Raw genomic sequence first — 24,234 nt, forward strand, 5'->3', positions numbered from 1 at the left:
GTCTCCGCCAAAAGCCACGGACCCCGGGCGCCTCCTCTGGCTTGGTTGGCTGCCCCCAATCCCCCAAGCCCCACTGCTTCACCAAGGGGAAAGGGCTCTGGGCATGCGGGTGACAGGGCTGAGAATGGGCCGGCAGGAAGTCCACCACCACGACCCCCAACCCCCGGAGCCTGTGTGTGTGTACAGGGGGGCGGGACCAAGGAGTGCTCAGGGCCTCCTCCAGGAAACCCTTCCTAGCTGAGAAGTTCCCCCCACCGGCGGAGCAAGGAGACCAAGGACCCTAATTCCACGCTCTGAGGGTCCCACCCAGGAGGCCCCGGTGTGGGACCAGCTCAGGCTCCCCGACCCCATGTCCCCGAACTCGAGGTCTGAGCAGCACGAGTCTTAAACTGTCCTCCTTTATTTGTTTACATTTGCAATATGAAACAGAAGCTCCGCACGAACACACGCGCACACTCACGCCCGCCTGGGGAGAGGGGCTGGGACAAGGGCACTTGGCAGCTGGGCTGCACCCAGACCCTCGGGAGGAGGAGTGGGACCCCAGCCAGATCCCCACCCGGGGTCGGTGGGAGATGGAGGTCTCAGTGAGTGCAGCAGGGTCCTGGGGCGATGTCACCAGGGACAGCCCCTGGGACCAGGAACCCAGCTCCCTCCCACAGAGCTGGCTGGGCCAGGTGGAGCTCCCAGCCTGGGTCAAAGTGCAGGGTCTGGGGCAAGGGGGCTGGGCAAAGGCACGGCCCCCCACTCGGGCCCTCCCCCAAGGTGGACCTGAGCTGAAAGGCCGAGTGTGGGTGTGGGCATCTGCACCGCAGGATGGGGGCACGGCTGGACGGGAGAGTGGTGGTCACCTTGGCACCTCCCACGGCAGCCCCAGTGGGCCCGGGTGAAGGCCTCGTGGCTGCCGCCCAGCCCTGGATTCTTCCTGGCTCCCCGTGTGCCCACTCTGCTCCCTCCAGATACACACACACACACACACACATATATATATATATATATAATATATAATATAGGTCTCTCTCGCGCGCGCTCTCTCCTCTCTCTAGCCCACTCTATCTTTACTCTAGGAGACGAAACTCCATAATCTCTTTCCTCAGTGCAATGGGGGGTGGGGGCTGTCTCCCGGGCGCCGGCCTCCTGGACTCCAGCGGGGACATGTGTAGGGCGGGGTGGGTAATGGGCGACAGGGCCTCTGCGGCACCTGCCCGGCCCTCACCCGGACAGGGTCCACGCGGAGCACGGAGCGTGTGGCCGCCACCACCGGACCAGGCAGTCACCTGGGAAGTGAGAGGGAGAAGGTGTAAGGCGCCGAAACCAGTGCCAGTGCCGGCCCCGCCCCGGCCCCGCCCACCTCCAGCCAGCGCCCGCCTTTGTCCCCACCCACCTCTGTCCAGCGCCCACCTCCGACCCCAGCGCCCACACTCACTGGGAGCCCGGGGCCGCCGGGCCTCCTGGGGCAGAGCCGTTGGGCATCGGGAGTGGCTGGAGGACCAGGGCACTGTGGAGAGAGGATGAGCGCGCAGTCAGCGCCCCCATGAAACACCGGCTGCCCCTGCCGCCGCACCGTGCTTACCTCTGGCTTTGAGGAAACCCCGAGAACTCTGGGCTCTTCTCCCCCTCTGGGGGCTGGGGGGGCTGGTGGGCCCCGGGGGCCGGGACAGAGGTAGCAGGGTCTCTGGTTGCACTGCAGGGGGACCACGGGGTTACCGTCACAGACGCCCTCACATCCCAGGGCTCCTGGGAGCTGCCCAGCAGCTGGAGGAGCTGCAGGTCAGCGCCCAGCCCCTGCCCTCTCTTATCCGACCCAGTCCTCCCACCCCAGGGCTGAGCGGGAGCTCTGCGCTCCAGGGCCCTGTAAAAGGGGACAGCCGGGGACCAGCCCCCTGCCTCCCCAGAAGCTTGCTTTCTAGGCCCCCCCCAGCAGTCAGTACCTGTCCAAGGAGCTAGGAGCGGAGCGCGTCCCTCTGAGGCCAGCCTGGAGGTCCCCGACGCTGAGCAGGGCCTGGCAGGGGGCTGTGCGGAGGAGAGCGGCCCGCACTGAGACTCACGAAGCCGAGCACAAGTGTCCTCCTCAGAATGGATGGACAGGCCGGGCAAGGGGGCTGAGGTGGGGTGGCTCACCCGCGGGCTCCACTGCTTTGCTGCCGTCTGTGGCTTCCTGAGGTGCGGAGTGGGGGGCGGGATCCTGAGACCTAGGAGGCGAGAGGAGGAGCCTGAAGGGTGACTGGGCCTGGCGCTGGCACCCCAGACCCCCGGCCCTGCTTCGGGCCTCACCTGAGCTGCAGGGTGCTGGGGGTCGCAGGGCCAGCCGGGCACGGGGCCGGGAGGTCCGGATGCTCCCCGCGGGGCTCCCTGTCCCTGCAGTCCTGGGGGCCGTCCGGGCCGTCCATAGGCACTGGGTCAAAAGCAGCTGTCCAGCTGGGGTCTGGGGGCAGTAAGCTGTGAGCGAGAGGCAGACAGCAGGGCCCCGCCCGCGCCCACGCTGCGCGCTCACGCACCCGGAGGCTGGCGGCCGGCGCTGGGGTAGCAGGGGGGCCCGGGCCTGCCGCGGGCCCGGCCGTCCTCGTCTTCGTCCTCGTCGTCGTCCTCCTCCTCGCTGTCCGTGCTGCCCCGGCTCCTGCTCCACGGAGCACCTGCCGTCACTGCCGTGCGGGCGCCCGGCCAGTCCCCAGCACCGCCCCCAGCGCTGCCCCGCGGACGCACCCAAGGGGCGGGGCGGGGGTGGGGTGGGGCACCGGGCAGTGGGAGGACGACCAGGGAGAGTGCGCCCCCTGCGGGTTGGTGGGGGGGGCGGGCACGAGCCCCGCCCGGCCCTGGCGAACCGGCCCCTCACCACCTGCCCCCAGGGAAGGCTGACCCCACACGCTTCCTCCACCTGCACCCTCGCTGGACTTCTGTCACTGCAGCCTCCTGGGCCCCAAACCTAACGGCCGAGTGCCGACAGACATGAGACTCGACACCGTGTCCAACCAGGAACCGCAAAGGAAACCCAGAGGCTCGTAGGACGCTGCCCCACCGTCCCCACAGTGCCCATGAGGCAGATGCCCGCAGAAAGGGTGCAGGGAGCTTCCTGACCCTGGACACCTGGGATGGCGTCTCCAGAGCCCACAAGCCACACTCAACAGCGAGCCCTGAGGCCCCCGAGATCAGGGCGTGATTCGGCTCTTCCCACCTGGAGGGGAAGGAGCAGAACTCTGACTGCAGCAAGCACGGCCTGTGTGCAGGAAGCCAACGAATCCTCTCAAGCGGCCAGAACAAGCAAGTTCCGCGAGCATCAGTGTACCAGTGTACTTGTATTTTTATACACTTACAGCCACTTCAAAACAACTCTGAGGAAAACATTTCTCTCAGAATTACATCAAAAATGTTTAACAATCAATTTAAATGTATTGTTTAGGAATAAATTTAACAAAAGCACCATAAAACTGAATACTCTGAAAACTACAAAACACTGTCAGAAGTAACTAAGACCTAAACAAATGTAAAGACAGCCCAAGTTCATGGACTGAAAGACAAAATATTGTTAAAATGGCAACACTCTCCAACTGACCCATAGATTCCAAGCAATCCCTCTCAGAACCTCAGGGGGCTTTCTCTGCTGAAATTAACAATCACCCAGAATTTCAAGGAACTGAACCCAGAATGATCAACACAATTTTAAACGTAACAAACTGGATGCTCACATTTTCAATTTCAGAATTCAGTACGATGCAACAGTAATCAAGGCAGGGGCCCTGGCATAGAGATGTATAGACCAATGGGCCAGGAGAGACAGGCCAAAAATAAATGCTTGCATGAACAGCCAAAAGACTTCTGACAAAGGTGCCCAGACCAGCCAGCAGGGAGTCTCTTCAACCGGTGAGCTGGGACATGGGCATTTCCACACCTAAGAATGAAGCTGGACCCCCACCTCACACACCTAAAAAACTAGCTCACAACAGGTCAAAAACCTAAACGTTAAGAACTGATGTTACCAAGAAAACCACAGGGATGAATCAACAACCTTGGATTTGGCAATGACACGTCTAAGTGCAAAGCAACTTGACAGTCACACAGGACATACTCAGCTGATGGCAAGTGACGGACAACCACGCCAACCCGAGGGACAGGCCTCACTCACAGGATAAAGACGCAAAAACCCAAAGGGCAAGGGTCAGAAGAGTGTCAGCCTCGGAGGGCAGCGGGCGGCCAGCAGAGGGCAGGGAGGGCCGCGCTCTCCCTCTGGGTGCCACAGCGGGGGGCCCATGCGGCCAACACTCACGACCTATCTCTTGTTTCTGTGCCGGGCACACGTCACAGGGGTCAGGTCCCGAGCTGGCGTTCACGCCGGCAAGTCCATGCTGCCCAAGAGCAGCCAGTCAGTCAGTGCTCCTGCGCCAGTCACTGCTCGTATAAAGGGCTGGACATGGCTCACAGACCCACAGCCAGACTGTGAGCGAGGAAAATCGCCAAGTCCCGCTTCACTGGCGTGACGGGAGGGAGCTGACGCACACTCCACTGCCCTTTTGGCAAGAACACTGAGAGAGCTGCCACGGGCGAGAGCGGAGTCGAGGGTGGGGGCGAGCAGGCCACGGCCCCACTGGACCAAGCCGTGCCCAAAGGACCTGCGTCCTGATGGCCCTACTGGACCAAGCCATACCGGAAGGACCTGCATCCTGATGGCCCCACTGACACCTGGACCAAGCCCGAAGGACCGGCGCCTGCCTCCACACGCACATTCCTTTTCAACCTGAACTCATCTGAATTGGGTTTCTGTCGCTCAATATTGACAGTGCCCCACATCACACATGCACTGCATTCTCCTTGCTTTGCCCGCAGGTCCTGCAGCCTGACTGCACTGGGGAACCTGCAGGAGGGGAGGGGAGCGGGGGACTCACCGCACGCCCGAGGGCTGGCCCAGGCGGCCCGCCCTGGCCAGCTGGCCACCCTGCCAGGCACCGTCCTCCCCATCAGACTCCCCAGAGCCCTGGCCCTCCTCCTCGTCCTCCTCCTCGTCATCGTCGAACTGCTGGATGCGGTCCTTGTAGCAGATCTCCAGTAGGTTGGCGTTGGGCTGCAGGGCAGGCAGGAGGGTGAGGAGGGCTGCCTGCCCGCAGCGAACCCCCGCCCCCAGCAGCGGTCAGGCAGCTCACGTTGTCATCGTCTGCGCTCAGGGAGAAGGTGATGCTGGCCGTCTTGTCGAAAGGCGCGCTGCAGGGGAGGCACAGAGGCAGTGAGCGACCCCCTCTCCTGGGCCCGGTTCCAGCAGACGCGCCTCCTGCTAGGGCTGCCTGTGAACCGCAGTCGCCCCTGGCAGCACCCCTGTCAGTGGGACGTCCGCAGAGCGAGCCACCCTGCCTGTGTGTTCCCAGTCACGTGAGGCCCCACACAGAGACCTAAGACTCCTGCACCTTGTTTCCTCTTCACAATAGAAGGGACAGAGACCCTCGCTGGGCAGGCTAGGCTTTCAGGCTTTGAGATCACAGCCTGAGGGAGACACTTATTTCGAGGCGCACAGGTCCCCACGGCAGGACCAGGTGGAGGCCAGGGAGCCCAGGGATCGTGGGCAGTGCCCGTGTCCACCACCACCTCGCACCCCCAGCCTTTCTGCGTCTACACGCGCCCACACCCGTCTCTGCTTGGCTCTCTGTTCTCCAGAAAGCCACACAGAAGCACCACTCCTGGATGAAGGAACTGAATCCACACGCTTTAAGTACTGGCACACACCGTGGGAAGAGCTCTGTCCATGTACACTCCGACCCACAGTGTGCAATCTCCCAGCAGCGCCTACTTGTCCTCCTTGCCTTTCTCCCAGAGCGGAAGAGCACTGTGTGTCTGCACTGATGTCCAGGCCCTCCTGTGACGGGGCTGCTTCCAGGCTGTCAGCTGCTGTCTCCGACCGAGGAAGCACATTCACAACCCCTGTGGGCTGACTTGGCACAGGGCAGATGGGCTCACAACCTCCACCAAGGCAGGTCCCCTCAGCGCCCTCAGGGGAGGGAGCAGCCGCGGGCACGGCTGGAGGCCCAGTGAGCAGCGCCTTCAGCCCTGAGTTTGCAAGCATATTTTCTGTTCCAGGATACTTCATACTTTAGCCTTTTTCTTTTTAACAGTTAAAGCTTTTCACCTCACTGGCGTTTATCTTGATGGAAGAGGTGATAGTTTCGTCCTAAAAGTGCAGCCAGATGTGCCTGGGCCACTCACCGAGTGTGGCCGCCCCCTGGCCAGGGTTTTCTCCAGGGGCTCCCAGCACACACTAGCCGGGCAGAGTGGCAGCTGACAGGGGTTGCACTTCTGCTCCCAGGGGGTCTCTGTCCGCCTCAAGGCACAATAGACAGCAGCTGGTACCCTGTCTCCCTGGTTGCAGACGGGCTCCTGAGCCCTGAGCCGAGGGTGGTCCTGACAGGTAATTGGTCAACACTCGACAGGGGCCCAACATGCTGCCCTAGACGACACGGGTGGCGCCAGGGCCCAGCCCCCGTGCAGCCTGAAGGGGCAACGACTGGGAAACCCCGCCCTGCAGCATCCGCAGCTTTCCCTTGGGCATCCCAGGCGCATCTGCTCCTGCGCACTGGCCGCACCCGTCACTACGCACGGCCCTAAGGCCCAGCACAAGGCCATGGGCGGCTGGCCCGCTCCCCCCAGTCTCCCCTCCAGATCCCAGGTGCCTGCCCTTCCCTTCACTGTCCACCCATGACCATCACAAGGCTGCTCGTGAAACCGACAGAACACCAGAACTTTTTCTCAATTAAAACAACCAATGTCCATGGCAGAGAATTTGGACATTCAAGAAAAAGGTTCCAGGGTGATATCAGAGCAATCGATATCGACATGCAGTACAACACATATGGAGAATCAGAACTGGTCACTAAAAGCACCCTCCCCGGTTGGCCCAAGGCCTTTGAAGGGAAGGGGAGGGGAGGCAGACGAGATCTGAGTCTGTGAGGGCACGCTGCCAGCCACGTGTCCCAGGACGCCCACGCCACTCCTGCCTGCAGCGGAGGGTGAGACGACGGCAGCCCGCAGGCTGAGCCCACCTAGGCCGGGTGGGCACAGGGACGCCAGGTACGCAGCAGGCGAGCGCATGCTGTCCCGCCGCCTCGCGGCCCTCCGTGTCCCCGCCTGACCTGGCCTGGCCGGGGCACTCACTTCACACTCTCCTCCTGCTCCCCGAACTCCTCGTCGTTGAAGCCGAAGTGGTCGATGAAGGCCGAGGTCATGCGCTGCATCTGGAAGTCCATGAAGGCCTGCAGGGGGCGGCAGTCAGGGCAGGCCTGCACGTAGCCTCCCTCCCCTGCCCTCCCTGCCCGCACCTGCTGCAGCACCGCCTCCTCCGGGAAGTTGAACTCCTTGAGCCTGTCATCCTCGTCGTCGCTGGAGGAGTGCAGGTGGTGCGTGTTCACCTGGGCAGGGGTGGGCAGGGGTCAGGGCCTGCGGGGCACCCGGGGAAGCATGGGGCAGGCTGGGGCTGCGGGGCGTGGGTCGGGGCCGGGCCGGGAGGAGGAGAACCGGCGCAGGAGACTCACCAGGTCTACCGTGTTCTTTTTGTTGGTCTCCGCCAGGGGGCCCGACACGAAGGCCTCCCAGCGCTCCCGCTGCTCCTGCGGCAGCTCTGCCAGAAGGGGCGGTACAACGTGAGGACGGAGGCCCCGCCCGCCCCGCCCGCCCCCAGGCACGCCCCGTCCTCACCCTTCAGGAGCTGCTGCAGCTGCTCTGCATTGGGCCCCTTCTCCGAGTTCTGCACCAGGGCGTTGGCCACGCTTGTCAAATGGCCCATGTAGCCTTTCCGAGGGCCCCCTGCGGACCTGGAGAGAGGGAAACCAGGGCTGGACTCGGGCTGCGCTGGCCCCTGCCGCCACCCCCGCCCTGGCCCAGGACCCCCTGCTCACTGCACGCGGTCGTTCTCCTCCCAGGAGGTCAGGATGCGCTCCACCAGGCGGCAGCGCTGCAGCAGCTGTGGGGGTGGGGCGGCGTGCAGTGGGTGTGAGCACGGCACTCCTCCCCTGCTCAGCCATTGGGGCCCACTCAGGCTGCACAGCAAGCCCCAGAGACACGCCGCCTGCCTCCCGCTCCAGCTTCGCCCTGAGGCCTGGGCCACACCTAGGAAGGCGCCTCCAGGAGCGCGGGGCCCACCACCCTGGGAGGACCCTTCCTGGTCCCCCAGGACGCCCACTGCCCCTAAGGTCACCACTCCACCAGTCCCCACCCTCGCACAACACCGGCTGTTTCCCGACTCTGGACCTCGGGAAGAGCCCAAGACTCCGCCCCTAAAGGGCCTGGCTGCACATGACAGGCCGGGGGAGACCTGGAGCAGAGCCCCCCACAGACCAAAGGGGATCAGGACCCAGGAGCCCAGCTCACGTGTTTCACGACAGGGTTCTCCGAGGGCGTGTCTGAGCCGCTGTCAGCAGGGGGCCCGGAGCTCAGCATCGTGCTTACGCACACCTCCACTTGGGCGTGCAAGAAGTTGTTGAACACGTAGTGGAAGAAGAGGTCCTGGGGGTGAAGGCACACGCTGGCTCTGAGCAGCTCCCCCAGTGTTGCCCCGCCCCCGCCCCCTGCACCCCCTCCCTTTGCCCCAAGTACCAGCATGGTGTTGGGCACATCCAGCGCCAGGAGCTCCTGGGTCAGGGCAGCATCGTTGGTGCTCAGGGCACTGGCCAGCAGCTTGACCACGTGCAATCTTGTGTTGCCCAGGGGTGGGGCCAGGCTGCCCCATGTCGTGCGCAGAGGCTCCAGCTGCAGGTGGAGGGTGGGGTTTGGGTCCTGCCCCAGCTCTGCCCTGACCCCAGGACCGCCCCCCCTTCCCCCAAGCACCCTGCCCACCTCAGGCGGCTCCAACAGGAGCTGGTGGAAGCAGCTAAGACGCGGGCGCAGGGCGTGCAGGGCCCCCGCACTGGACACGGCGCCGTCCAGGGTCGCCTGGGCCAGGAGCTCCAGCTGCCCATCCACGCTGCTGAAGAAGTTGTTCACGGTCACCGACTCAGACCTGCAGCAGGCGTGGCGGAGGGCAGCGTGAACCACCAGGCGGCCCGTGCACACACGTGCACGTGCATGCACGCACACACCGGGGCCGGAGCCTGGGTGCTCACCTGGGCCTCCTGGGCTCCAGCAGCGTCAGCAGCACCTGGATCCCACTCACGAGGACGGATGGGTTGCGCTCCCCCTCCAGCATGTTGCTCAGGAGCTGCTCAATGGTCTCCTGCCTGGGGCAGGCGCGGGGGCGTCAGGGAGGAGGGCCCGGGACGGTTCCCCCCACTGCCTGGGCAACCCCGCAACCCACTTCTCCAGGGTGGTCAGCAGCTGGTCAGGCTCTGGGCTGTCCTGCACTTGGATCATCTGCTCCCGGCTCAGGCGGATGATGTCGCACAGGGACTGGGACGCATTGGAATGTTGCTGGGGAGGGAGAGAGAGCTGAGAACCCCGGCCGGCTATGGAGTCAAGAAGCCCCAAGCGCTGGAGTGGGGGAGGCACCTGCACTCGAGGACAGAGGGCCACACAGACCCAGGGAAACACGTGGGAGGGAAAGAACACAGACACTGGGAAGGAGAGATGGCCAAGAGAAGGAAACCAAAGAAGACTTCCTGGAAGAAGAGACCCCGACTCAAACCCCACACACACCATCACAGCTAGTGGCCAAGGGGTGCAGTGACCCAGGCATCCACCAACTTGTGACTGGAGAGGCTACTGAGGTCCGTCCATACAGCGGAACACTGCTCGGCCTTGGAAGAGGACAAAGCACTAAATACACTCCAGCTCCGATGAACACAGCAACCTGGTGCTAAGGCCAGGGGCCAGTCACAGGCAAGCACGCGTCACGCATTGCACCCACAGGAAACCACCGGGAGCGGCAAGGCAGGAGGGAAAGCAGACAGGTGTCTGCGGGGGACTGGGGGTGGCAGCTCCTGGGACAGGGTCTCCTCTGTGGAGCGATGAAGTGCGCTCTAAGAACGGCATCATGAAGGCTGCACGAGCCTGTGTGTGCACAAACGCCGCTCGGTTCTGTGTTTTCACTGGGTGAGCCTCACAGTGTGTGGTAAGTCATTCCGAGATAAACTGAGAGAAGCACGGGCAGAGCCCTGAGTCCAACCCAGCAGGCGGCTGCCAGAGCCCAGCATGCAGCCCCGCAGACCCCCCAGGCCACCGCTGCACCTCAGAGCCCTGCGCTGTGCCCTGCCACCTGGCTGCCAGCAGACGCCCCTTGTCCCTCTGCCACGAAGGCAGGGTGGTCCTCACTGCCCCAGGCCTGGCCCTGGCTGAGTGCCTGGGGTGATGACCCATGTGCGTAGACCTCTGCTCTGCCAGCCAGTGGGCCAGGAGGACAGGCGTGGGGCCCCTGGCATTATCTCTGAAGGAGCAGCAGGGCTGACCCATGCACAGGAGACGGGAAGAGCCGCCAGGCCCAGAAGCGAGGAGGGGCACCCAGGGAAGGGCGGGAGTGAAGGCCGGGTCAGAGGGAGGTCTTTAGAACCCCGAGCACTCCTGGGACGAGGAGCTGGTTCCTGAGGAGCGGTCCAGGGGCATAACCCTCACCTGTTCTCACCAGGAGCCCCCCTGCCCAAGATTCGAAGGCTCCCTTCTCTCATCACTCATTTAAGGGGGCACAGGGCCTAAGCTCGCAGGCGGCAGCACTCACATTGTCGTCCTTCGACGGGTGGATCTGCTCAATGAGCCTCTGGACGATCTTCTCCTCATTGAGCCACTGCGGAGGGACGAGAGGGTGGGGCTCTGCACCCCACTGCCCCCACCCCGCTCCAGGCCCTGCCCCCAGCCCCACCCCGAACGCACATTGACCACGTCCTGCCTCAGCTGCGGCCGTTCCACGCAGGTAAGGAGGCGCAGCAGCAGGTCCATGATGGCCGAGGTGCCGATGTGCTGCAGCAGCAGGTCCACGAAGTCGTCCTTCTTCCGCAGGAAGGACACGAGCTGAGGATGCGGGCCGCGGGTGAGCGCTGGACCCCCAGGCCCACCAGCCCACGCTCACCTGCCCGCCCTGCCCTCGGCCTGGGCACCTGGTCAGTCTTGCGGTTGATGAGGACGCCCATGACCTTGCTGAAGAAGCTGGCCAACAATGGGTTGAGGCTGCCGCTGCTCTGCAAGAAGCCGTAGAGGCGGTGCAGCAGGGACTCGTCCGCCCCTAGCGCATCGTTGATCTGGGGCACGTCCGACGTCAGGATCTCGCAGGCCACACTGGGGTACCTGTCAACCCAGCAGGGTTGTGGAAGGGGCGGCGGGGACCCGGCTGCCCCGACCCCCAATCCCGGTCCATAGAAGCTCCCCTCCCCCCAAGCCGGCATCAGGCCCCCTAAGCCTGGACCCAACCCCTACTAACACTGTCCGCGACCCCAACCCTGCAGGCTGACCCCCACCCCCGGGCCCAAGGACCTTTCACCAGAAGGGAGGGCTGCCTGCCTAGAGCGCCACCCAGGCCCCGGGGACCCCAGCCTGCTCAGCTCCGCCTCACGAGCTGTCAGGCCCTGGCAAGTGAGTTCCTCGGGGCGGCGCGAGGAACCCAGGGCCAGGCGGGCACAGGAGTCAGAACTGAGGCATGGGACATGCTCAAGCTGGTAGACAGGGGACAGAGCCAGGTGAGCAAAGCCGAAGAAGGAGAAAACACGAGGGAGCAGTGATGGACAGGTGGATACTGGGGGGCCCCCCCCGAGGCTGACAACACCGCACTGAGCCCCCACTTCATACAGAGAAAACTGAGGAGTCAACCACTGCCCATCTGGCTGGAGGCCTCCGGGGACAGAGGCAGGACCTGTGAGGCCCGGTGCGTATGTCAGTGTGAGGGGCCGGGCAGAGGGCGACCTGGGGAACCAGGAGGCCTGTCTGGGACGGGCGGGGCAGGGCTGGAGAGGGGCAGCAGAGACCAGGACAGACAGGTGCGCTTGACAGCGCCTGCCCGCCTCTCCCTCCCTCCCCGGCGCCCCCTCTGGTGGGAGGGGCACAGCCACACGCTCAGGGCAGTCCTCACATTCCCGCTCCTGAGTTCTAAGACAGGAACAGAAATCCAAGTAAAGAACCACCAGGAGATAAAGTGGGGGCGGGGCGGGGCGACGAGACACACGGCCCGCCCCCTCACTGCTGGGGGAGGGTCCTCGGGGGCTCCTCCCACCCGCCCGGAGGCGGGGGAGGTCTGGCAAGTCCCACAGAAACGGGGCCAACAAGGCCCACGGCAAGTCGGGGGCTCACTTGTAGCGCAGCCGCTCCTCGCCGCTGGCCGGCGGCTCCTGGGTGACCCAGGCCACCATGGCCTGCAGGTGCAGCGGCCGCAGCAGGAAGTCCAGCAGCTTGCGGTTGACGACCTTGCACTCCTGCAGCACGTCCTCCTCGTCCAGCAGCTCGGGCAGGCTGAGGTCCTCCCGCTCCAGCAGTGCGTCGAGGTGCGAGCTCGTGTGCAGGTCAAACTTCCAAAACATGGCGCCCTGTAGGCAGCGCGGTCACATGAGGGCCCGCTGGCCCACCCCCTCCACCTCCCAGCCTGCCAGGCCACTCCACGGGCGACTTCCTACCCACTGCCCAGCACCGGGGAAGACCGCTTGCTTCAGCCTGTATCTGCTCAACAAACTAAGTGTCCCATGATGCCCGTGGGGGAGAGGGAGGTATGCAGTGTCTCCAGGCTGCGTGCGTGCACACACACAATCTCCAGGCTGTACACACACACACCTGACAATCTCTAGGCTGTACACAAACACACACACACCCCACCCCCTGTACCCGGTGCCAGGACAGGACAAGGAAAAGTTGGAGGGGAGAGCACGCTGGCCCCCAGAATAGCCACTGACGGGGCCCACTGGCATCAGACAGGGAAGCACCTCCAAGGGACAATGACAGCTGTGGCCTGCCCACCCAGCAATGGCCTCAGGAGCATTTCGGGTGGAGCATGTGATAGGTGCCTGGAGGGTCCAAGCCCTGATGAGCAGACCTGGCTGCCCCTCTGGGGATTCCCGCGGCCCCCAGCCTCGACCCCAGGGTGCACAGCTGCCCTGAGCTGGCCGCCAGCTCCCAGGCCACTCTGTCCAGCCATTCCCCCAGACACCGGGGCTGTGCCTATGGCCCTGTTGAGGGCTCTGGTCACCCCACGGAACGGCAGACAACCATACCCAGGTCAGCTAGGCCCCCGAGCACCATGCTGGCACTGCCCAGCGCTCATGTGTCACCTGCCTCCTGAAGACCACCCGAGGCCAAGGCTGCTCCAGCCAGACCCGGAGGCCAGGATGGCCCTGCTGGCACCATCCCAGCTGTGGAGAGCTCGCCCACCGGACGGGCAGCAGCCCGGGGCAGGGCTGAGGGCAGGCGCCTGCCTTCCAACCCTCAGCTCCCCCAGGAGGCTGCCAGCAGCCGGCTCTCCCATCCAGCCTCCTCAGGAGCCTCTCGTGTCTCCTCCCAGCCCCCAGGATGACCTCTCAGCGACAGGGAAAAAGTGGCCCCCGAGGTGCAACGATCCTGCGGGACTCGCCTGGTTCCTAAGCCCTGGCCGCCTGCAGGTGGAGCGGAGGGGCTATGACCTCATGAGACAGCAGCAGACACGGGCCCCAGAGAGGAGTAGGACGTGGGGGCACCTGAGAGCTCCCAGGGATGCGGCCTGGCCACCCACACTCCGGTACTCGCTCCCAGGCCTGCACCCCACCCCCTCAGGATGCTTTTCTGAAACAGACTTGCACACCTAGCACATGGTACCCCGAAAGGCCCCAAGGTGGCCCCCCAGGAGCCCCCTACTCAGTCCTGCCAGAGTCTGCACCCCAGGCCCTCACACCTGCCTCCCTTTGACCAACAACTTGTGCGGGCCGAGCCCAGGCCACGACCCTGGCCTGGCTCCGCACACATCACCCCAAGACTGCCACGTAGGGGTGTGTCTCCGTCCCAGCCAGAGGCCCCCGAGCAGTGCCCCCTATGCCATCGCTAACCCAGCCCCAGGCCTCGGGGCGAGAACGGCGGCGCCACGCGGACAACATGCAGACACACGAGGCCGGCAAACCACGTGAGCTGCTCAGCCGTCACCTCAGCTGATTCCCACAGTGTGCCCCACTGCACAGGGAGGCACCCGAGGTGCAGCAGGGTCTGAGCTGCTGGACTGCGGGGCAGTGCGCGAGCCCCACGAGGCCCCTTCTCAGAGCGCAGGCGCCTCGTCCGAGCAGGGGGGCCCAGCCGACAGAGCCAGCGAGTGCGCTCCGGCCCAGCTGGTGCCCGCCCCCCGGCCCACGGGGCTCAGGCACCCATTCAGCGACCATCTCTGAGGCCAGGGAGGGGCTGGGTGCAGACCCACAGCCTTGGAGACCTGTAGAGCAGGCACCCCGCACGTCCCCCACGGGCTGTGGACAAAGCACAGAACCTTCCTGCCTGGCGGCCATGACCACCCTGGAGAGCACCACGTGGGGAACGAGCTCGGAAGCCGGGACTGAAGGGCGGGCCCTGCTCTGGAGGCGGGAGGCTGAAGGATCTGTCAGGGCATCAGTAGGGGGACTGCTCCCGCCCCACAGCCTCAGCCACACCCAAGGGCTCCCATAAACCAGCCCAGGTGGGGTGGAGGACCGCCAGGGCTGGCAGGCTGGGGAGGGGAGGAGAGTGGGCTGCTCCGTGTGCTGAATGCGGGGCCCTGTCTCGAGTGGGAACACTGCTCCCGAAAGCAGGCGGGCAGCGCCCCAAACCCACAAGTGCACGAGGGCCATCCCCACTTCTGTCTGGGCCCCAGGCCCACCCTCCTCACTTGGAGAGACAGCGGGCCTAGACAGTTTCCTGAGCTGGGTGCTCGTGGGGCCAGAACCATTGCATGGGGCAGCCGCTGACCTGGCCCAAGGGACGAGGCACAACCCCCACCCCGCCCCCACCTTGAGAACACCACCTCTTTCTAATCGCAGATTTTTGTAAGGACAAAAAGACCAGAGAGGTCAAAAGGTCATCCCGGGGGGCATGAACAAAGCCAGCCACCAAAGACCACATGTCATATGTGTGTGCGTGCACGCTCTCAGTCGCTCAGTCGTGTCTGACTCTACTGTGACCCTGTGGACTCTAGCCCGCAAGGCTCCTCTGCCCATGGGATTTTTCAGGCAAGAAGACTGGAGTCGGTTGCCATTCCCTTCTCCAGGGGATCTTCCCCACCCAGGGACTGAACTCGTGTCTCCTGCACTGGCAGGCAGATTCTTCACTGTCTGAGCCACCAAGGAAGAGCCCACATATCGCACACTTCCATTTAAATGAAACATCCAGAAAAGACAAATCTGTAGACACAGAATTGGGATTAGTGTTTTTCAGGAGCTGGGGGACAAGACAAGGACGGAGGGAGACAACTGCAAGGAAGTATGGGGTTTCCTTTTAGGAAAGAGGTGTTCTTTTCAAAAAAAAAAGCTCTAAAATCAATTGTACACAATTTTATTTGATACTATAACTCGCTTTAAAAACTCTATGGTGGTGACTGTTGGTTGCACAACTCTGAATAGACTAGATATTGAATTGTGTAGTTTAAATGGATGTCATATATTACATTACATAAATTACATCTCCCCCCAACACAACACACACACACACACACACACACACACACACACACACACAAAAATCTATCGTCAAAAACAAAACCAGGACTTCCCTGGTGGTACAGTGGATAGGAATCTACCTGCCAATGCAGGGGGAACGGGTTCGATCCTCAGTCAGGGAACTAGATCCCACATACAGCAGAGCCACTGCGCCTGCCCTCCGGAGCCATGAGCCCCAAACTACTGACGCCTGCTCACCTGGAGCCTGTGCTCCTCAATGAGGGGCCGCGGCCAGTAGCCCGTACACCTCTACAAGAGGACCCCGGCTTGCTGCAGCTGGAGAAGGCCCGCGCAGCAACAAAGACCCAGCACAACCAATAAATACACAACTTGTTACAAAACAAACAGAACCGAAGCTGCCTGAGGCTGCCGTGAGAGGGCCAGGCCTTGGCCTGCTCTGCGCCCAAGAAGCCTGGAGCTGACACGCCACCAGGGCCAGGCCGGGCTGGGCCGGGATAAGAAGGCGCAGCTGCAGGCACACGCCCAGGCTCCCCCACCCTCACTACCCGCCGGGTCCCCGAGCTAAGCAGGCCCCCTCAGCTGGGGGATGAGCCTTCAGAGACCTGTGCACCCCGCACAGCACCGTGTCCCTCGTCAAGACGGCCAGGGACAGCACTGCTCTTGTTTCTGTCTGACAGCCAAGGCGCAGAGGGCCCCCAGGCGTCAGCCACAGCAGAAGCAGGCCTCGGTACACTCTCCAGGCTGCAGGAGGACAGCCTTGGGGCTGAGGCCCACTGACCGTGTCCAAAGCACCTGCACGATGCCACAGGCTACATCCTCCCCCACAACCCTGCCACCCGCCCTGGACCACAGGCAGGACTTCCCTCCCAAAACTGGCTTGGGCTGGGGGTTGAGTGGGGTGTGGACTCCAGGGACTTCAGAAACCAGGCGGTCACTTAAACTCTCAGAACCTCAGGTCCTCCTCCGAAAGTCAGAGGAGGCTGCAAGGATCAGATGTAGCTGAGGGATGGTCAGTACCCTTCCCTCCCAAAGTCACTTCCCAAGCTCTACACGGGACAAGATGCAGATGCAGGAGGCACGGAGTAAAGAAAACATCCCACAGAAAACACTCTCCCCCACCACACACTCCAGCGCACGTAGCCTCAGGTCCCAATGGTCAACTTCCCGGAAGCCCTGGACATGGACAGCAGAGGAGCTTCCTCCTCACTCTCTAACAGTGACATGCATACCGCGCCTTGTCTCCTTGTCCATGAAACAGGCCCAGCCGCCAGGAAGGGGCACGTTCTGAGAACAGCAGGGTCAGGCCCGTGGTCCTGACAGGGCAGGTCTCCTTCAGCAGGCGTCCCCGGGACCAGGCTGAAGGCTGGACACTTCTGAGCAGGAGGGAAGGTGCAGCCACTACCCAGGGAGACAGCGCTAAAAACAGGAGCCCTGAGGAAGATGGCCCATTCGCCTGGGTGGCTGAGCTCACTCAAATACTCTGGTGGGTGCCCCACACCCCGCCACCCCCGTGCTTTGCAACTTTTAGCAAACTTCAAGAAAACGGAAGTGAATAGCACTGGCTTTTAGCGACCGTTTGAAAACCATGACTCTAGCTGCAAACGGAAGAAGGGGAAACTGTAAATGAGAAAGGAAGCCATTAAGAACGAAAACTACCTCTCTCTGCGCCAGCTCCGCACCATCGCCCCGGGTTTCCGGCTTCACTGCGTGGTTCTCAGGCCTCGGATACCAGTGGCCCTTCTCGGGAGCCAGCAGCCCCCGCCCAGTGCGGACTCAGTGAGGGCCCAGATGCAGCCCCCACCGAGTGCCCCCATAGCCACAGCAGCGGTCTATCCACACACGGCCCTGCCTGCCTGGGAGCCCGGAGCGGGTCCTTTACCTGCCGCCCCTTTCTCGCCCGCCCTGGCCCCACACACCCGGAAGTGGAGATCAAGTCTGAAGAGGCCGCTGAGAGGGCCCTGGGGTGGCCCCCTGAGATGCCCTGAGGCTCAGGAGGAACTCCAGCCCGGGGAGAGGCCAGAGCCCGCAGCCCTCAGCCACCACAGGCCACAGGCCCCTAACGAGGTGCCGGCCAGGCGTGGAGACCCCGCTGCTGGCTGACCAGCCCCCAGCCTTCACAGGGCCCACAGGTCAGAAGACAGTGAGACCATCGCCCTCTAACTCCTCGCAATCCATCAGCTCTCAGCCAAATGTGAAATGGGGGTGGGGGACTTCCATTCCAGGAACGGGACCATGGTAACATCAGGACCCACCAGAGACTCGGCAAGGTAAGCCGTGGGACACCCATGTGGAAGTAGGGGTCACAGAGGCACAGAAGGAGAGGGACCTGGCCAAGGCCTCATGCGACCATGGGCTGGGACCTTCCCAGGGACTCAGGAAAGCTGGGGGTGGTGGCGGCTGTTAGGGGCCCCAGACCATGCTCGCCCAGGTAGGGTGGCAACTCTGCTCCTACCCAGGGCATGGAACGATCAGAAATGTAAGAGAATGGGAGAGCGGCTGAGGATGCGGAGGGGCCCCAAAGCTCGCCATCAGGGGCACCTCCTGGATCAGCCAGGGGTTCAAAGGGGAAAAGAGCAGTGAGGAGGTTCTGAAACGGTCCGTGGGGAACAGGGGACTGGACTGAGTGTTCTAGGGAGATCCAAAGTCAGGAAGGCCTGCGCTCCCAGCCTGCCTCGCCAGGCCCCATGCTCTGCGGCCTCAGAGCAGGCACCCGACTCCACTGAACCCCGGTCTCTCCCAGCACCTCGTGGAGGACTGCCCTGCCCCTGGCAAGATCCACAAAACCACTGTTCTAGGGACACCCTGGTTCAGCCTGGAAAAGAGTGTGTGTCCCCACCCCCGGCCTGCGCCTGCCCAGAGACCCTGCAGGAGCCGGGGAGGCAGGGAAGGCAGGCATCTCCACCAAGGCGTCCACGCCTCTCTCACCTCATCCCTCGCGGCAACCCGCATGGCGCTCAACACTCCCGCCACTCCTGACTGCTCGTCTGCGCCCCGGCTCTGCCCGGGCTCGGCTGCTCCCTCTGCCTTCCCTCCAGCTCTCCGAGCCTGACTAGCTAGGTCCTCCTGGGTCCTTCAGGCTTCAGCACAGACACCACTTCCTCCAGGAAGCCTCCCCTGACTGCGTGAGAGGCCTGCTCCACACTTCCACGGCTTCCGTGGTCACGCTGTGACGGCATCGGAACGCTCGGTGACAGGACCTGCCTGTCCAGGCACCTGCCTCAGGCAGCAGGACGCCAATTTCCCAGGACCGAGCCTAAGGCAAGGCCCCCTGACCAGAGCTACTTCTGGAATTAAGAGTCCCGAAGGGGCCGGTGACCCACTACGGTCACTTGGCCGTGGATCCTGGAAAAAAAACATTGGGTGGGTGGGTGGAGACCAGCAGATGCTCCCCTACTGGAGAGAAACAGTAGGTAGCCCCACGACACTAACTACCAAAAACACAAAAGGAAATCGAAGTACACAACTCAACACACACCACTCATAGTCGCAAAGGAGCAGGTTAAGTCACACTGTATCCAAAACCTGAGCAGAAGAGCGGGGCTTGTCCACCGCTCCCAGGCACCACTGAGCTGGGCTGTCCTCTGCCCTGGAGGAGGCCCCACAGCATCCCGGCTCTCACCCGCCACCTGCCAGTAGCATCCTGAGCTGTAACAACTGAAACCATCTCCACTGCCCTTAGTGAAGGTCCCCTGGGGGATACCATCGTTGTCCACCCCCCCCCGCCCTGGCTGAGAACCCAGGCAAGACAATCCCAAACTGAGTTATAACCTTAAAGCTGCTGACCCTGGAGCACTTCCTGTGCTGCGGGCTTCTACAAACGCACACGGAATCCCCAGAACCGCCCTCTCCACACCCCACGGAAGTGTCTTTGCAACTCTGAAGCCCGCCCCACACCTGACAACACATCTTCCTTCCAGAAACATCCTGCCTTTCAGGCTGGTGTGATGGGTAACTAACGTCTGTGTCCTCAGCACAGATGTCCGAGTATGTAAATCACCGAGCAAGACAGACCCTAGCCGCCACGTTCCAGGGCCCGGTGAGCAGCCCCAGCGGGGCGTTCCGCCCCTCTCTCCCGCAGCCCGCGGGGCTGGGTTCCCACCTTCATGTATCTGCATGTGCTGTTCCTTCCACCCGGAAGGCCCTTCTTCCCACTTTCCATCTGTCAACTCCTACTCATCCTTCCTCGACAGAAAAAGCCACCCGCGGAGCCAGTCTCCCCGGTCGCTCCGCGGTGGCCCCCACAGCGCCCTGAGGTACCCTCTCACCACACCGGCAATTGTGACTGTCCCCCCGGCCTTTGTTCCCTCCGGCCCTCCCTCCACACCGGCACCAGGCCCCTGCTGGCCCTCAGCAGGCCTCACCTCACAGAGAGGGGCTGCACCCCAGGCAGGGTGAGGGGGAAGCCCCGCTCCTCGAGTCTCCTGAGCCCCAGGGTGCCAGTCCGAGGCCATGGATCTCCCAGGCAGGCCTCGGGAGGAGGGGGTGAGGCAGGGAGAGGAAGGCCAAGGGTGGCCGGGGAAGGGGCCCCGAGCAGGGCAGGGTGGGAGGAGCAGAGAGAAGGGGGAGCCCCAGGGGTCGGAGGGGGAAGACTAAGAAACCAGAGAGGAAGCTCGCAGAATCTAAGGAGGCGAGGGTGGGAGTCAGGAGCTACAGGGGAGGTGGGAAAGAGACACTGAGGCAGGGGTACAGACTGAGAAGGGAAGGAAGTGGGGCTGGAGAGGGGGAGCCTAGGGGATTTGGGGGCTGAGGAAGAGACCAAGAGACTTGGGGGTCTGAGGGGAGAGACTAGGAAACTTGGGGGGCTGAGGGGGGAGAAGTTAGGAGACTTGAGGGGCCTGAGAGGGGAAAACTTGGGGTCTGAGAACAGACTAAGAGACTTGGGGGGCTAAGGGGAGAGACCTGGAGTCTTGAGGGGCCGAGGAGTAAAGACTAAGAGACTTGGGGTCTGAGAGGAAGAGACTAGGAAACTTGAAAGGCTGAGGGGGAGAGACTAAGAGACTGGGGGTCTGACAGGGAGAGACTAGGAGACTTGAGGGGCCTGAAGGGGGAGACTTAGAGGGCTGAGGAGAGACTTAACAGGCTTGGGGGGCAGAGGGGGAAAGACTAAGAGACTTGGGGTCGGAGCGGGGGGAGACTAAAAGACTTGGGAGGGCTGAAGGAGATAGACCTGGAGTCTTGGTGGGCTGAGGGGAAACGCAGTAGCCTGAGAGGAGAGACTAGGAGTCGAGAGGCTGAGGAGGAGAAACTAAGAGAATCAAGGGGCTGAGGGGGAGACACCAGGGCTGGGTAGCCCTCATGGACAAAGGGAAGGGTCCGAAGGAGAAGGGGTGAGGAGACTCGAGAGTACCTGGGCGGTGTTCTCGGGGGCGGGGAGGTGGTTCGGGTGCCCAGACTGCGGGGAGGGTCCCGGGCCGCCCGCTTACCTGCGCGGGGGGGCGGCGGCTCCTCGCACTCCGGGCTCATCGGGGCGCCCCCCCCGCCCCGCCACCGGCGGCTCCGGCCCCGATCAGGGACCCGGTATGTGGGGGCGGGGGGCAGCGGCGGGGGCTCGCGCTTTGCGCCGGGGTTCGCGCACGCGTCTCGGGCCTAGGGGGGCCCTCGAGCGACGAGTTCCAGAGTTTTGAACTCTGGAACGTCCGGGGTCAGCGCCGGACGGGCGGGGGTCCGGGGCCCGCGGGCGAGGTGGCTGAGGGAGGTTGGTGGGGTCGCGAGGCCCGCGTAGGCCCTCGGCTGGGAAGTCGCCCCGGTTTACCCGGCCCGGCGCCCCGCGAGAAAGCAAGGGCTGGTCAGGAAAGGCGTCCTACTCCGCGGTCCCAACAGGCCGCAGTGCTGAGCAACGGCTGACGGAAGCCGAGGCCCACTTCCTCCACCGCCCCCTTCCCCAAAGCGGCGAGGTCCCGGGCCTTTGCAGTCGGCTTCAGGGCCTCCGCCGCCCGGCTCCGTCCGTCAGTATCCCACAATCCCCCTGGTACGGGGGCACGCAGGAGGCCCCGCCCTCCCGCCGGCGACTCGCTGCGCAGGTGTGTGGAGGCCGCGCGCCCGGGCCCTGCAGTGCGCGTGCGCGCCGGACCAGCCGCGCCGGGCCACGCCCAGCCTGAGCAACTCCGCCGCAAAAGCGCTCGCGCAGGTTTGTGCCAACGGTCTCTCCCTGAGTAAACCCGGGCCACCCGACGCGCAAGCCCCGCTGCACACGCTGGCAGCGTTTCTCTGCGACTCCGTTCCTAAGCCCACCCTGATCCAGGATTTCTCTATCCCCTCGCCCCCTTTTGGACATCCACTTGCTAGTCTATTTCCTCCAATCACATTATTGCTTTGGCTCCAGGGTCGTTTCCTGAGAAATCCAGCTAGGGTTTTGTCTCCAACCCCGACCAGGAGCTTTTGTCCCGCCGCGATCTTTCTCGACGTCTGCCTTCTCTGAGCTTCAGGCTGACTTCAGTCCCATTTCTAGGCCTTCGCCCAGCCCGTGTTGCAGCTGCTGCACAAGTATCCTCTAACATAAGTCTAGGAGATCCATAGTCTTTAAGATCCCATCTAGCTGGGAGCCTCCGTTTCCTCAGTTTTCATAGCCCTTGCTTTCCATGATACAGGCCAGAATCGGCGCTGTGCGAGCTTGTAAGGACTCGGCTTAAAAAAAAAAAACACACGCAGATTTACCTTTCCCGTTTCAGGGACATTCTTATTGAATCCTATTCTAGTTTGTTCTCTATTTGAAGGATGTCAATCATGCGTTTGTGCTTCACATCTGTTAGCTTCTATTTGCTTTAATCCTTGTCATTTCTACCTGCATTTGCTGATTACCACATGTCAGTAAAGTCATTTTCCAGCCAAGTCTTTTCCGGTCCTTGCTATTTCCAGTGTCTGTTGCATGCGATGTTCTTGGCTACTGCTGATCGACAGGCAGCCACAGCCTGTCGTGTTCACGGCTTAGAGCTGCAGGTGTGAAGGTTGGTGGGGCTGCTTCTATTCCCCTTTGTCTCTCATACTCTGGACACCAGTGGTCATCCCAGGCTACTATCCCACAGGAAAAGGCAGAGGTACCTCAGTTTTTCAGTCGCAAGTTGTCCGACGACTCTTGACCAAGCCCAAATGTGCTAGCACAATTTCAAACCTCAGGTTGCCTCACATCTGCCACCATCCAATGGCCAAAGCAAGTCACACGGTCAAACCCAAGTCATGGGGCTAGCACCTACACCTCAGCCACCACCGTATGGGAAAGTGTACTTCTCTCTTGGAGGTGGCATGAGAGGAAGCAGATAACCTGTTAAACCCTCTAATTAATTGCCACAGTCCTCAATTTATTTCTTTAGGTTTGCTAATCTTACTTCTCATCTTTGAGGTCTTGTTTTAAAATGGACCCAGGTTCCTATTGTTACAGAGCTTAAAGCAATTGTGAGACATTTCCTTCTGTTCCTTGAGTGATTTTCTACATCAGGTTCTTTTGTCATATGAGCAGCATTTTGCTTGCCTCCCCCACACCGACACCCACCCCACTACCCTCCACCTCCCCGCCCCCCGCCCCGGAATGTGATTGAAGTTCCCACGCTGTTTTAACACATAAACTTGGGAACTGAGGGGCAGGAGGTTGGCCATATTCAATCACCAAATGGAACCTGAGAAGCTGACAAAGTCAGTCTCCTCCAAGAACCTGGGAAACTGCAGAGGTTTAGGACAGAAGTCTGAGTCTTCACTTTGTCCAAATTCACAGGCAGATGATGCTGTGATCTGTATTAGAATTGGAAGGAGCTTCTTACAAGTTTCCACCTGGAGAAACTTCTGCTTCTTACAGTCTCTTCCCTTTGTCTCCACCCTTCCCAGGGGCTGAGGAATGATTTACCAGATGGGATGGGCATCTGCGCTCAGTCCTCCAGCTCTCTCCTCTTGGAGCCATCCTGCCCAGTGTTCTGGCCTGCTGCCTGCAGCTAAGGGAAAGGATTGCGCTTGTCCAGTACTGCCTGTGACCAGTCGGACAACCATGTCTAATGCGGGGATGAAGAGGCAGCAAGACCAATGCTCAAATTTCTCAAATCTGCTCTAAAAATGATACAAGTGACATCTGATCTCCAATTCTCGGATCCTGTAGCTACCTTTTGATTTATTCTGAATTTGGGGAGTGAAAAATGTAATCAACCTCTCTCACACAACCAAATTCCACAGGAGAGGAAATAGTCTGGTATTAAATGGGGCTAGGAAGCCAGAATACAGGGAGTGACACAGCTTCGGATTGGCCCAGGTATAAATTTTGGCTATGAACTTGACCACAAGATCAGCCACCTTGGGCTCCACTTCCTCGTCTCAAATAAACCATCAGTCAAGACTCGGTTGTAATGGAAAGCTCTTTGGTTAAACGAAAGGAATTTATAAAAGGAGGAGGCAGTTTCCCTGTCCCCTGTTTGCTCCCCAATCTCAGAGAAGGCTGGAGAAAAGGCCTAGTGCTTTCCTGTCAGGACGAAGCACACACCCAACTCAAGCCTACCCCAGGCACCCAGAGTGGCCTCCATTGCTGTCGTGGGAGGTGTCCTACCGCCTCCAGTACCTGCTCCCGCCTTCTCCAGCGGTGGTTCCGAGCCTGCGGGCGGCGAGCTCTGATTGGTGGAGCAGAAGCCACGCCACACTGCATGTTGGGAAAGAACATGGCTTCCACCTTAGACGCGGAAGCGTGAATGTCAAAAGTATATTTCTTCAGAGAAGCTATCAGAGATGGTGGGAGGCGGGTAAGGAGAAGGACGAGTATCCCACACACTCCCTCTCCAGAGATGATGGG

At 62.0% G+C, this 24,234-nt stretch overlaps 1 protein-coding gene and 1 long non-coding RNA gene across 8 annotated transcripts; one reads left to right on the forward strand and one right to left on the reverse strand.

Annotated features, from left to right (window-relative positions):
• Positions 1 to 379: 379 nt before the first annotated feature.
• Positions 380 to 21,452, reverse strand: PPP6R1 (protein phosphatase 6 regulatory subunit 1). Of its 6 annotated transcripts, none has more exons than XM_070450330.1 (24): positions 20,897 to 21,452; positions 12,172 to 12,404; positions 10,989 to 11,175; positions 10,765 to 10,902; positions 10,613 to 10,678; positions 9,260 to 9,372; positions 9,069 to 9,182; positions 8,803 to 8,965; positions 8,563 to 8,715; positions 8,338 to 8,472; positions 7,866 to 7,930; positions 7,666 to 7,781; positions 7,503 to 7,588; positions 7,290 to 7,379; positions 7,126 to 7,223; positions 5,130 to 5,187; positions 4,875 to 5,050; positions 2,496 to 2,614; positions 2,272 to 2,422; positions 2,119 to 2,189; positions 1,929 to 2,010; positions 1,571 to 1,681; positions 1,424 to 1,495; positions 380 to 1,274 (listed from the first exon to the last, which is right to left on the reverse strand). In XM_070450330.1, the coding sequence occupies exons 2-24, from the start codon at positions 12,396 to 12,398 to the stop codon at positions 1,271 to 1,273; spliced, it is 2,595 nt and encodes an 864-aa protein (XP_070306431.1). In that variant the 5' UTR covers positions 12,399 to 12,404; positions 20,897 to 21,452; the 3' UTR covers positions 380 to 1,270. The 6 variants fall into 6 exon arrangements, with proteins under 6 accessions (XP_070306431.1, XP_070306430.1, XP_070306432.1 ...); XM_070450329.1 differs by lacking the exon at positions 20,897 to 21,452 and adding an exon at positions 18,399 to 19,096; XM_070450331.1 differs by lacking the exon at positions 20,897 to 21,452 and adding an exon at positions 17,130 to 17,233.
• Positions 17,573 to 23,787, forward strand: LOC139029794 (uncharacterized). Of its 2 annotated transcripts, none has more exons than XR_011482004.1 (2): positions 17,573 to 17,740; positions 23,289 to 23,787. It is a non-coding gene; the product is annotated as an uncharacterized lncRNA (long non-coding RNA). The 2 variants fall into 2 exon arrangements; XR_011482003.1 differs by lacking the exon at positions 17,573 to 17,740 and adding an exon at positions 19,524 to 19,955.
• Positions 23,788 to 24,234: the final 447 nt, after the last annotated feature.

Source organism: Odocoileus virginianus, chromosome 20 (assembly GCF_023699985.2).
Source record: "Odocoileus virginianus isolate 20LAN1187 ecotype Illinois chromosome 20, Ovbor_1.2, whole genome shotgun sequence".
Lineage (NCBI taxonomy): Eukaryota > Metazoa > Chordata > Mammalia > Artiodactyla > Cervidae > Odocoileus > Odocoileus virginianus.